The 12074-nt window shown below is 43.0% G+C and overlaps 1 protein-coding gene across 1 annotated transcript in view; it reads left to right on the plus strand.

Moving 5' to 3' along the window:
• Positions 1-12074, plus strand: part of VPS35 (VPS35 retromer complex component) — a gene marked incomplete at its 5' end in the record, with an annotated part of 180023 nt that overhangs the window by 76554 nt on the left and 91395 nt on the right. Inside the window, 5 exons of the mRNA XM_082271055.1 lie at positions 5235-5417; positions 7224-7437; positions 8217-8300; positions 11200-11309; positions 11446-11542. Of these exons, the coding sequence (XP_082127181.1) occupies positions 5235-5417; positions 7224-7437; positions 8217-8300; positions 11200-11309; positions 11446-11542 (688 nt within the window). The remainder of the gene's footprint in view (positions 1-5234; positions 5418-7223; positions 7438-8216; positions 8301-11199; positions 11310-11445; positions 11543-12074) is intronic.

Genomic DNA, 12074 nt, shown 5'->3' on the forward strand with positions numbered 1-12074 from the left:
ATCTTTGTATGTTTTATAATCTGTAATAAAAGGATAATTGGAGAATATTATGTTCTGCAGCACACCCACATATTGGAAAAACAAGCCTCCATCCCAAAATTGTATAAAAATACTTTACATAGGTTCGCAGGACTTTAAATGAGGCAAAATTGGTCCTTGATTAATCCTTGATTATATGAAATAAACATTTTAATATTTTAATAAAAATGGACCATTAAGTGCCTCCCATTGTAGCAACTGTGGATTATACACCAGTAGAAAAGGTTTACTTCAATTCATGATAAATGAATATACAAACAATATAAAAAACATGATTATAAAATTCAAGGAATAAAACATAATTTAACATAGGTCAAATTACAATTAAAACAGGTAAGTATGTCAAGAAGAGCTGACATGTGAGGGAATTCGTTCCTGCATCGCACAAAATATATATTTGATGGTATATGGCATTGTTGGCATCTCATATGGCATTAAAAGCATGATATCGTGGCATCCATATAACTCAATGCATTTCGTGGTTCTGTGCCCACTTTGTCAGGAGTAAGATGCAATAGTAAAATCTAAAGATATAATAGAAAAATATTAGAAAAAATTCCCTATGCCACAGCGGATGATAATGGCGCCCTAAAAATGAGGTAAGGGGGGGTGACTGCTGACACCTAAACATTTTTTACCTCAAGTAAATTTACTGCAGCAGTCAGCCCCTCACAGGCAAAGTGACGTTAATGAACGTCACTAGCCTGGGAGGCTCTGGGGAGCGAGCGCATGCCGCCGGAGGCGCGCTCCCGCGCGGTCACGGACTCCCCCCGCGCGTGTGACTGGCGGACCCGATGTCCGCCAGTCACTCGGCGATCGTCGGGGGAGAGGGAGAAAGTCAGGCAGCTTGTGTAAACAAGCCGCCTGTCATTCTCCTCGGTGTAAAGACACTGATCACACTGTTCTACTATGTAGAACCGTTGATCAGTGTCCTTACACCTCAAGTCACAGCCAATCACAGTAAGAATCACGCCCCTAGGGACACACACAGCCCCTCCCTCTCAAATAGTTAACCCCTTCACTACCAGTGTATTTTTACAGTAACAGTACATATTTATAGCACTGATTACTGTAGAAATGTCACTGGTAACCCCAAAAGTGTCAAAAATGTCATTTAAGGGTCCGATCTGTCCGCCCCAATGTCGCAGTACCGCAAAAAAAATCGCAGATCGCCGCCATTACGCGTTAAAAAAAAAAACAACAAAAATGACAAAAATCTTTCCCTTTGTTAGTAAACGCAATAACTTTTGCGCAAACCAATAAAAATACGCTTTTTTCCGTTTTTTTTTTTTTTTTTACCAAACATATGTAGCAGAAAACAAATTGGCCGAAAATGTTAAAAAATTTAGATTTTTACATTTTTTTTGGGGGGAATTTCATATAAAAAAAATATTGTTATTTTTGCAAAATTTACGCTCTTTTTTTGTTTATAGCGCAAAAAGTAAAAAGCGCACGGGTGATCAAATACCACCAAAAGAAAGCTCTGTTTGCGGGAAAAAAAAGGACGTCAAATTCGTTTAGGTACAGCGTCGCACGACCGCGATATTGTCCGTTAAAGTCACGCAGTCCCGAATCGCAAAATACCCCCTGGTCGTTTAGCAGCCAAATCCTCCGGGGCTTAAGTGGTTAAGGCCTACACGCCGAAAGGCCGCAAACGTGTGCGGCTGGCATGAAGAGGTTAATAAATGAGATGCTCCGCTGACTTCCACCATCCAATCCTGCAAGCAAAAAACATTTTTTCCCCTTGCATGTGATTGGGTGTTCTTTTTAAAGTGAAGCTTTACCTCCTTTACTAAGCTCTGAAGCAACTGCACTTGTAAAATGCGCAGTCTCTTTGCCTTTAGTAAATCAACCCCAATGATTACATCTTATTTATTTTGTTTAAATGCATGCTGTGCTACATTGATTGCTACAGGTTTAACAGCGTGTGTTCTATTGCCATTATACAACGTTGCACGCACAGTAGACCTCCTTTCCGCTTTCCTGGTGACGGATGCAAAGTTTTATACAAAGTAAATTTTCTAGACGCCTCCTGTTTGATTTCTTGCATGTATCACGTATCCATTTATATGCATAGGGCTAAAGTGTTTGGACTGTGGAACCCTTGTGTAAAATCCTCTAAATTGGCGGTCGCCAACCACGAGAAAATGTTGGTGGTTCTGCCGCAAATCAACATTGTGGCAGATGTATACCAGCCAATGTCATTACCAGCGTTTTCAGTGCATGCTGACAGTCAATACTGTCAGTAACATTGATAACTGCTTTTTAGTTCCGGCTCCTGTGAACTCAGAGGGAGGTGCCGGAAGTAGTAAAGAGAGCGGGAGGTGAAGGTGGGGACTTTTAAAGCGGTTGTATCCCGCTTTTTGACACTTTTACCTACAGATAAGCCTATAATAAGGCTTACCTGTAGGTACAAATAATATCTCCTAAACCGGCACGGTTTAGGAGATATTTACAGTGCATGCAGCTGCTCGCGCGAGCGGGGCATGCGCTCTGAAGGTCCGGGGGGACCTTCAATTAAGTTGCCGGGAGCTTGCCGGAAAAATCACTCCCGCACGCATGCGCCCGCATCGATGTCCGGGGGTCCGTGTCGGGGCTTCGTTTTAAGGTAAGTTAAACATAATGGGCTAGTATGCGATGCATACTAGCTCATTATGCCTTTGTCTTGCAGGTTTTTTTTTTTTTTTTTTTTTTTTTTTTTTTTTTTATAGGGTTTACAACCGCTTTAATGGGAGTGCAGAGAAGACTGTGGGAGGGAGCATGGAGCTTGATCACATGGCGGGGTAAGGAGGTGAGCAATGTTGATTCTGTGTAAGGCAGCAGTGTGACGCAGAGTGTTGGGGGAGGGGGGGTTGCAGGGACCCTGAGCATTGTGTGTATAAGGTAGAAGTGTGATCTAGGGGGAAGAGGCAGAGAGCCGTAGCATTATTTGTATAAGGTATTTAAAATTCATGTTGGTGGTCCGCAGGATTTAAAATTGTGAGTTTAGTGGTCCGTGAGGTCCAAAGGTTGGTGACCACTGCTCTAACTTTCCTGAGTGGGGGGGAGGGCATCTTTTACCTTGGAAAGTTTGCTTTCCACATTGGTTACACTTCCTGCCCCTGGCTTATTTTCTCACTGCCCACCTTCCTATAAATTTATAAAGTGCAATATTAGTGTGCAGCAAATATAAACAAATCTATTATGCAAAAAACTTTTCTATGGTAATAAATAAACTCCTATAAATAGTGTGCATTAAATCAAAAAATCCAAGAACATCAATATTCAGCAAAGAAAGTCTTCATTAAAAAATATATATACAGTGTTCAATAAAAGTGCTCTTATAAGTGACTCTTCTTCTCAAGCGGTGCCAGGTGGTATCACACAGAGAAGAAGAGTCACTTAGCGCCGGTTCACATTACCGCGACGCTACTTGCAGGGGCGACCTCCGGGATCGCGGTGCGAGCAGCGCGCCGCGACCTCGGAGCGGCCGCCACGGACTTCATAACATTGAAGTCTATGGCGGTCGCCTCCTGGTCGCCCCAAAGAAGCTCCGGACCCTTTTTCTAGGTCGGAGCGACTTGTGTCGCTCCTATTAGAACGGGTCCGCAGCTTCCCTATGGGAGGCGACCTGCGGCGACCTGTGAGGCGACCAGGTCGCCTCACAGGTCACCCCAGTGTGAACCGGCACTTATATGAGCACAAGAGCACTTTTGTTTATATTTGCTGCACACTAATATCGCACTTTATATATTTATTTATAAATAATTTATTTAGCACTGATTTAACTTTATGCACAATATTTTAGCACTTTATTAACATCATGGGATTAATTGAATATTGACACACCCAATTAGTATTGATTATCTGAGCAGCGCTGACACTTTTATTCACTAGTACTTTAGAACTTATCCTTCTTGTTTAGCGGCAGCTCATTGTCTTAATTCAATATAATTTATTTAATTTATTTAATTCATTAATATAATTTATATTGGATAACACCATAAGCACAGGTATCTGATTTCAGCTTGGCGTTGTCTTGCCGTTCCCCTTATTTGGTGGTCCACAAAGATAAGGTGGCTCTTTGCCCCTATCCTTCGTTCTTTCCAAAGGTGGTCTCTGGTTTCCAGCTGCATGAGGACATTGTGTTGCCTTCTCTTTGCCCTAGGCCAAAACATCCTAAGGAAATTGCTTTGCATTGCCTGGATGTGGTTTGGGCTATTTGGGTGTACCTGGCAGCTACGGAGTCTTTTAGGAAGTCAGACTCGCTATTTGTGCTTCCGAATGGGCCTCGAAAAGGACTATCCTCTTCTTCCACCATTTCTAGATGGATCAGACAGACGGTGACTCAGGCCTATTCAATTATGGGGCAGGTTCCGCCTTTCTTGTGAAGTTGCACTCTACGCGGGCGCTCAGTGCTTCTTGGGTCTTATGTCATCAGACGTCGGTAACGCAGGTGTGCAAGGCGGCTACTTGGTCGTCGGTGCACACTTTCACAAAATGTTATAAAGTGGATGTGTTGGCATCTGCGGATGCCTCTTTGGGCTGCAAGGTTTTGCAGTCTGCTGTTTTTGGTGGGCTTGTTCCCTCTTTGGGGGTGTAATGTTTTTCAGGTGGGCTTCAGTTGTTTTTGGTTGAGCTCCTGTTCCCTGGTTGGCTACGGTTTAGCCTTGGGAATTTTTTCTTGCTGTTCCCACACCTCATGTTTGACACTGCTTTGGTACGTCCCAATGGTCAAGAAGATCAGGAGCTGTGTCCATCAATGAACGAAAGAGAAAATGGGATTTTTGACTTACCGTAAAATCCATTTCTCCGATGTTCATTGACTGACACAGCACCCACCCCTCTGAGTTGTATTACTTCCGACTCTGCTTGTAACAAAACTGAATACCTATAGCAGAGAGGAGGAGTATACCTCCTGGAATTGCCCATAGGCGTAGTCAAGTCCTTTTTCTGCCTAGTGTCCTACTCCTGTAGGGGGCAGTATAACCCAATGGTCAAGCAGATCAGGAGCTGTGTCTGTAAATGAACATCAGAGAAATGCATTTTACGGTAAGATAAAACAAAAAAAAATGGGATTTTTAAATTTCAGTATTTGTGAAAATTGTTTTTATTTAGCACCATTAGGTCAAAGTGTTTTAAAATATTCAGGTGTGACCATTTTTATTAATTTGACAAAAAATGTATTTTGACATGACTGTGCTTTTGTCTGTCAGATATCTACTGATCACCGTCGGTGTTGTCTATGTGAAATCCTTTTCCCAGTCGAGGAAAGACATCCTGAAAGACATGGTGGAGATGTGCCGCGGAGTGCAGCATCCACTGAGGGGGCTCTTCCTTCGCAATTATCTCCTGCAGTGCACACGCAACATCCTGCCGGACGAGGGAGAAGAGCTTGAGTAAGAATCCAATTGTGTGTCTTCAGTGTACTTTTCTGACATTGTCAGTTCAAAGATTTAAGGGCTAATTCACACAAGAACGGATGGCTGCCAAAACGCCTAAACTGGGGAGGGGGGGTTTCGCGGAGCTGCTGGGTGGTGTGTGATTCAGCGCATCGAACAGATCCTTTTTTTTTTTTTTTTTTGTACAAACCTTTTTTTTAAGTGTACATAGTACACCTTTTTCACGACGCTTTACCGCAGCACAATGCCCTATGCTGCTATACAGTGCCATGAGTGTGCTGCAATAAAATGACGCCTGGCTGCATGTTGCAGCACAGCTTCAGGCTTCATTGCCACGTGAGGGGAACACACAGAAAACAATTGCTTGTTTTCTGTGTCCTTGCAATGCTGCAGTAAAACGCCTGTCATGGCACTATCTATGAGATCGCCCCAAAGGTGAATTTCAGGTATGCATATTTTTACATAGTTACATTGGACCAATGTAACTATGCATATATAGTACCATATTTAAAATGAAGTGATTAATGTGTAAATGCACAACAAACTCTTCATCCAGCACTCAAACGAAAGGAATCTCAATCTGTAATATTTTGACAGAGCTGCTGCTATAAAAATATTCTTATAAAAACTATGAATGTTTCCTTACCAAATTTGCAATAGTAAACAATTATTACAATTGGAAAAGACCAACGTTAGCAGCACTATTACAACATCCTTGTTTACAAAAACCTTTTGGTGAAAATTGGCAAATTAATATTCCGATAATGTCCTTTTTTGGTAAAAATTGGCAAATTAATAGTCCAATAATGTCCTTTTTTGGTAAAAATTGGCAAATTAATAGTCCAATAATGTCCTTTTTTTCCAGCTGGTGTACATATAACTTAGATGTTCACACCATGCGCCTTCACCACACCTCTTGTGATTCCCTTTAAGGTAATGGGACGCTCACCAGAAAGCCAATACACTGCGCCTTTAATTGAACAGATCATTTGGCTGTCAGCCTCCACTCCATCATAAACCTCCAAAGAGAGCTTTCAATCCTCCGCTTCCTGTTGATTTGGTCACCCTTAGATTGCCACCCAGAGGTTGCGACCTATATTCCTTCCATAGCAGAAGCTCCCATGAAGTGGTCATGAAAGAAAGGGGACTAATAGTGTAATATTGCTAAAACTATTTATTGAATATAAAATTGTGTCCCCCTTCTTCCCACATAAAATACCCTTACTCAGTATAAATCAACATCCAGGTAAAATACCTGACATCCAAACTCGAATAGCAACTAGCTGACTGGTACAGCAGTACTGCTCTCATCGATTCTCCTGCTCGATGTAGATCGCGGTGATTCCCAGGCAGCGTTTACAGCGTCCAGTCGTCTTCGAACCGCGTGCTCATGCTCTGATGCGTTTCGTCATCACAACTTTAACTGAGGGCCTTATATACCATACCTGGTTGATGCCCCTGAAACCAGATGCTTCTACACCAGTGATCTCCACTTGCTTCCACGCCCTGTGCTGAGCAGCTGTTATGATGCATTCTGAATACAGGAGGTTGGCTGCTTTGCACTGGTGCCATTCAGGGAATGCTTTTCATTTTTTCAGTGAGTGCAAAGCGTTCTCTGATTGGACGAGATGGAGAGGCAGGGTTGTGATGTGTCCAGTTAGTTTCTTGAAAGCACAATGCAGCAGGTTAGTGAAGCTATTGGTACAGTGATATTTTTGCATGTTTCCTGAAGAAAATGTTTTTGATAGTGACGATCTCTTGTGCAATAGGCCCGGACAGTAACAAGTTTTGTGTTTTTTACAGTGAGGAAGTCACAGGAGATATCAGCGACTCCATGGATTTCGTTCTTTTGAATTTTGCCGAAATGAACAAGCTCTGGGTCCGCATGCAGCACCAGGGCCACAGCCGGGACAAGGAGAAGCGAGAGCGAGAGCGGCAAGAACTACGGATCTTGGTGGGAACCAACTTAGTGCGGCTCAGTCAGCTGGAGGGAGTAAATGTTGAAAGATACAAGCAAGTAAGTGTATTTGGCCTTGCTCATTTGCAGCCTGTTTAATAGTTTCTTATGTTTTGCCTCTTGCTGAAAATAGTTTTATAAAAATACCTGTATGGGGGGGAAAAAAACAAATTAGACTCGCCTTTCCTTTGACTTCAGTGGTGCAGGATGTGATATCTTCATCCTTCCACAAGGCCCCAGGAAAGGTAGAGTACTTTAAATCTTGTGAGAAGATGCGCTGTAAGTGTCCTCTGTGAGTTTTGGAGTACTCCACATTCCTCAAATCTTGCTGGAAGGAGGATGACGCCAATCTTGCCTTGGCGCTGCAGGCAAAAGCAAATGAAAGAGGAGTATTCTATCTAATTGTTTTACTTTTCTTTATAGAGATTATGCAAGGGGGGTAGGGGGCACATGTAAAAAGCGGACCTAAGTTTTTATGGAGGAAGGTCTGCTTTTAAAGTGTCTGTAAACCGAAGAACAAAAATGTAATCTAATTGGAGCTTTACCGCCCTTAGATGTGGTGGATGCATTTGTTTTTCTTGTTTAAGGCATTTTTTCCTTTTATTTGGAGATCCTGCCAGTAATACACTTCTTGCCCTAGGTTGACAATGTTCACTTACTATACGGTATCTATGGAGGAGCAGCCTTGTCACACTAGGACAGGACTTCAAACAGTTGTGTGATTGTGAAAGCAAATTCGCTGGCTTTTTGGTGGCCTGTGCACTAGTCCCAGCATGGGGCAAATATAGCTGCTTTTAGATTCTTGGATTGGGTTTTATTTTTATTTTTGTCTCTTCCAGATAGTTTTGCCTGGGATACTGGAACAAGTGGTGAACTGCAGAGATGCACTTGCCCAGGAATACCTCATGGAGTGTATCATACAGGTAAGCGGGTGTATTTTCTGACACGTACCCTTCAGTGCTGCACAATGCTTTTGAAGTTAAAGTAAAACTCCAGCTGAAAGTGGTTCTAAAGCCAAAATCCCATTTATTTATTTATTTTTTACTCCAGTGCTTTATCTGCATTAAAATAAGTGTCCCACTACACTACCTATCCTACCCACCCCCATCCCTGAACTCTTACCGGACCCCTATCACCGCTCCAGTGCTTTCTCGGCTGCAGGACCACTCCCCTCACTTCCTGGTCTCACAGGAGACCCTTTTAGTCAAGGAGGGGGGCATGACTTACAGGTGATGTGTGCGTCTACGGACACGCACAACCTGGTTGCTGTCGGTTGACTGCCAGAAGAGAAGGTAAGCAACTGTCTGTGCAGTATCATTGAAAAGAGAAGGTAAGTATTACCTCATTATTATTATTAGTAGTATTATTATTATTATCATTATTATAAAAAAATTTTTAATTTAAAACATTAAAATTATCCTTAAGTATCACTTTGAAGATGAACTAGCCTTTCCCCTACCCCCATTTTTTTTCCCCTTACTATTTACTGTCTTCTGTACAGTAAGGATACTCGCCTAGCCAGCAGATCTAGCTGCTGCACTGTCCGGCACTGCCATGTTGCCTATGACAGCATCCCAGAAGGCATCAGGAGCACCGTGTCATTCCCCTAGGTGAATTCTAGAGGGTTGGGGGATGGGCCGAGTCTTTTAAGCTACAAAACCCAGCAGGTAAAAAAAGTAACTAAATATCGGTGCTGCAGGGGAAAGGGAGGAGGGGGGCGGAATGGAGAGGAGGAGAGTGCTGCAGGAGGGTGAAGGTCAGCTTTAACTTTTTTTTTTTTTTTTTTTTTTTTTTTTTTTTTTTTTATTGGGGTGAGGAAGGATCCTGGCTTTTTGCTTTAAAAACCAAACTCCAGCCAGAACTTTTCCTTGCAGTCAGAATACAATCGCTCAGCGGAGAGGATTTCCCCCATCCACATCGAGTGTGTGGATGGGGAAATCAAGTCAGTTTTTTTTCATTCAACTTGCTGGTTGAACAAAAAAAAAAAACTCCCAGCTTTGGGCTGCCTTAAGCCTAGTACACACGCAACGATTATCGGCCGACCGATCGTCCGTCTTTTGTCCAGAGTTGTGTTTTGTTGGTTGGAATGTGCCTAGACTGCACACGAATTTTCTCGCCCGCCAAAATTCTACTTCAGAAGTGATGTCATGTGTTGCTTTGCTTTCTTTGTGTTCTTTCTTCTCTGAGCATGCCCAGACTTGCTCATTAGATTTTTCCCTGTCGAAATCTGTACTGACTGCACGAAAATCAACCGTGTTTTGACGGCAGACAAAAATTTTATAGCATGCACACCAGATTTTTTTCGGCGAAAAGTCGGAGTCGGTTGTCAGAAGCATCATACTAACAAGCCCAAAATCAGCAGATCGGTCGTCGGACGAAGATTCCCTGCCTCACCATCATGAAGTGAGAGCAGAACCCCCCAATATGGGCACAGACCACAATAAAAATACTAGTACGTGGCAGCAGCAAAAAATCTTCAAATGTGTACAGAAGATAAAAAGCAATAAATTAAGGTGAAAGTGCAGCGCTATAAAGTCTCTCCAAATTCCTCATCCAAAAAGAGAATCCCCTCAAATCATGTGTTAAGAAAATCACCACCAACACCTGATATGGCAGCCTCTTTCCAGATAGCATAGACCCCCATTACAAAGGTCTATGTAGGCAGATGAACGGCTAATTCAATGAGTGTCAACATCCTCCGAATCAGCCTCTCAGTATTTCAAGCAGATGCCGTCATATGGGAATAAATGAGAGATTCCTCATAGTGTAACCAATTGCATCCACTTTATTAACAAATAAAATCACTTACAGGTAGGTACAGAGTAAACGGCATCCTACACCCAGCATAATGTAACTATATCAGCCGACAAGATGGCCGCGGTGTCCTGGACTGAAAGCTCGCCGTGCGTTTCTATAGTGTGAACTGACCCTAAAGGGTAAACAAAAACACTCACCTAAAATCAGTGAGTCAGCGCTCACTGTTCCACGCTGAGGAAAAACACATGGATGGTGGAGTCAAAATTGAAATAAGAATGATGTAAGCAATTAGAAAAAAACCTAAAAACAAAAGTATAAACAGGGCAATAAACTAAATTCATAAATACATGAACCTCATCTGTGAAAAGTCCTTCTCAATCATGTAATGATCACAATGGCGACAGATCCTTCTGGTGACAGAGTTGTGTCATGTGTCATGTATGTTAGACAGGCAGCTCCTCAAGAGGTAGGGAATCCCTCCAAGCATACGGCAAAAAAAGAGAAGAACAAGGGCGCCAGGTCACAATTATGAATGAGCAAATGATAATTTATTGTAGCAACTTGCATCTTAAAAACAGTTGTTCCAGAAGACAACCACTATGATGTAATTCTGCAGTTCCCGCAGTGAAGTCAATGGGGAATGGACAAGTCAAAAGCCTGGATGGCGGTCCTGTGCTGGATGGTAGTGAACAGTCCCAGGTACTGAGCGGTGCTGCAAATAGCATAGGCTCCCTGGATGGGCAGCCTCACTAATGTCCGCTGTGCAGCGGGCCGGAGGAGATGGTGACCCGGAACCGGAAGTGACGTGTTAACCTGTCGGTTCCTCCACGGAATCCGACAGGGATCAAAAGACTAGACAAAGCGTGGGAGGGCGGGCCTCAACGTCGTTTCGGAGGTCCTCCTCCTTCATCAGGCAGCTGAAGGGTGATTACACCTTTCTGTGCAGACTTCAGAAAAGGGAGTAAAGGGAAATCTCCACAATGGGCATATAAATAAAAACCTTTTAGCGGTCCTAGCCCTGTCTCACTTTATTTTATTTTGAGTGTTTTAATTTTATTGTTTTAGGTTTTTCCCGATGAATTTCACCTCCAAACACTGAATCCTTTTCTCCGCGCTTGTGCCGAACTTCACCAAAACGTGAATGTAAAAAACATCATCATCGCTTTAATTGACAGGTAATTACGGATTCTGAGCTTGCATTTCTGTTCTATAATTTGGCTGTATGTTGCCATGGCTTTGCTTTTGCTTGCGATCCTGTGAGCCATCTGTTAAGATCTGTGTTTTTTTTTTTTTTTTTTTTCTCCTCTGCAGACTAGCGCTATTTGCGCACAGGGAGGATGGACCTGGCATCCCAGCAGATATAAAACTGTTTGACATTTTCTCGCAGCAAGTGGCCACAGTCATTCAGGTGAGGACCAGCGCTTATTTTTTGTAGGGATGTTTGAGAAGGTTCTCATTTATCCAGATCTCAGCATCACCAGCAGTAGATGGTGATATTCACTTGTTCTGTAAGGTTGAAGATGTTTTGTTTACCTAAGCCACTCCTAATGAGCGTCAGGATGATACCCCAGCATTTATATCCATACTGTTAGTGCCGGTCCACACTGTTCTGACTTGTCAGACGACTTGGTCGCCTGACAAGTAGCGGACCGTGCTGTGCAATTGGAACCGTTCTAATAGGAGCGACTCAAGTCGCTCCGACTTAGAAAAAGGTTCCTGCACCTTTTTTTTGCAAAGTCGGAGCGACTTGCATTGACTTTCATTATGTGAAGTCGTTGCAAGCCACGCCGAATCGCGGTGCACGGGCGACGGCATTAGTCGCCCGAAGACGTGTCGCCCCAGTGTGAACTGACACTTACGGTGGTACTGACGCCTTAATTTAGTCAGCATGAAATGTGTCAAGGCAGATGTTGATTGTAAAAAATGTGTCAAACTGCGCT

Source organism: Pelophylax lessonae, assembly GCF_965119305.1.
Source record: "Pelophylax lessonae genome assembly, chromosome: 10".
Taxonomy (NCBI): Eukaryota; Metazoa; Chordata; class Amphibia; order Anura; family Ranidae; genus Pelophylax; species Pelophylax lessonae.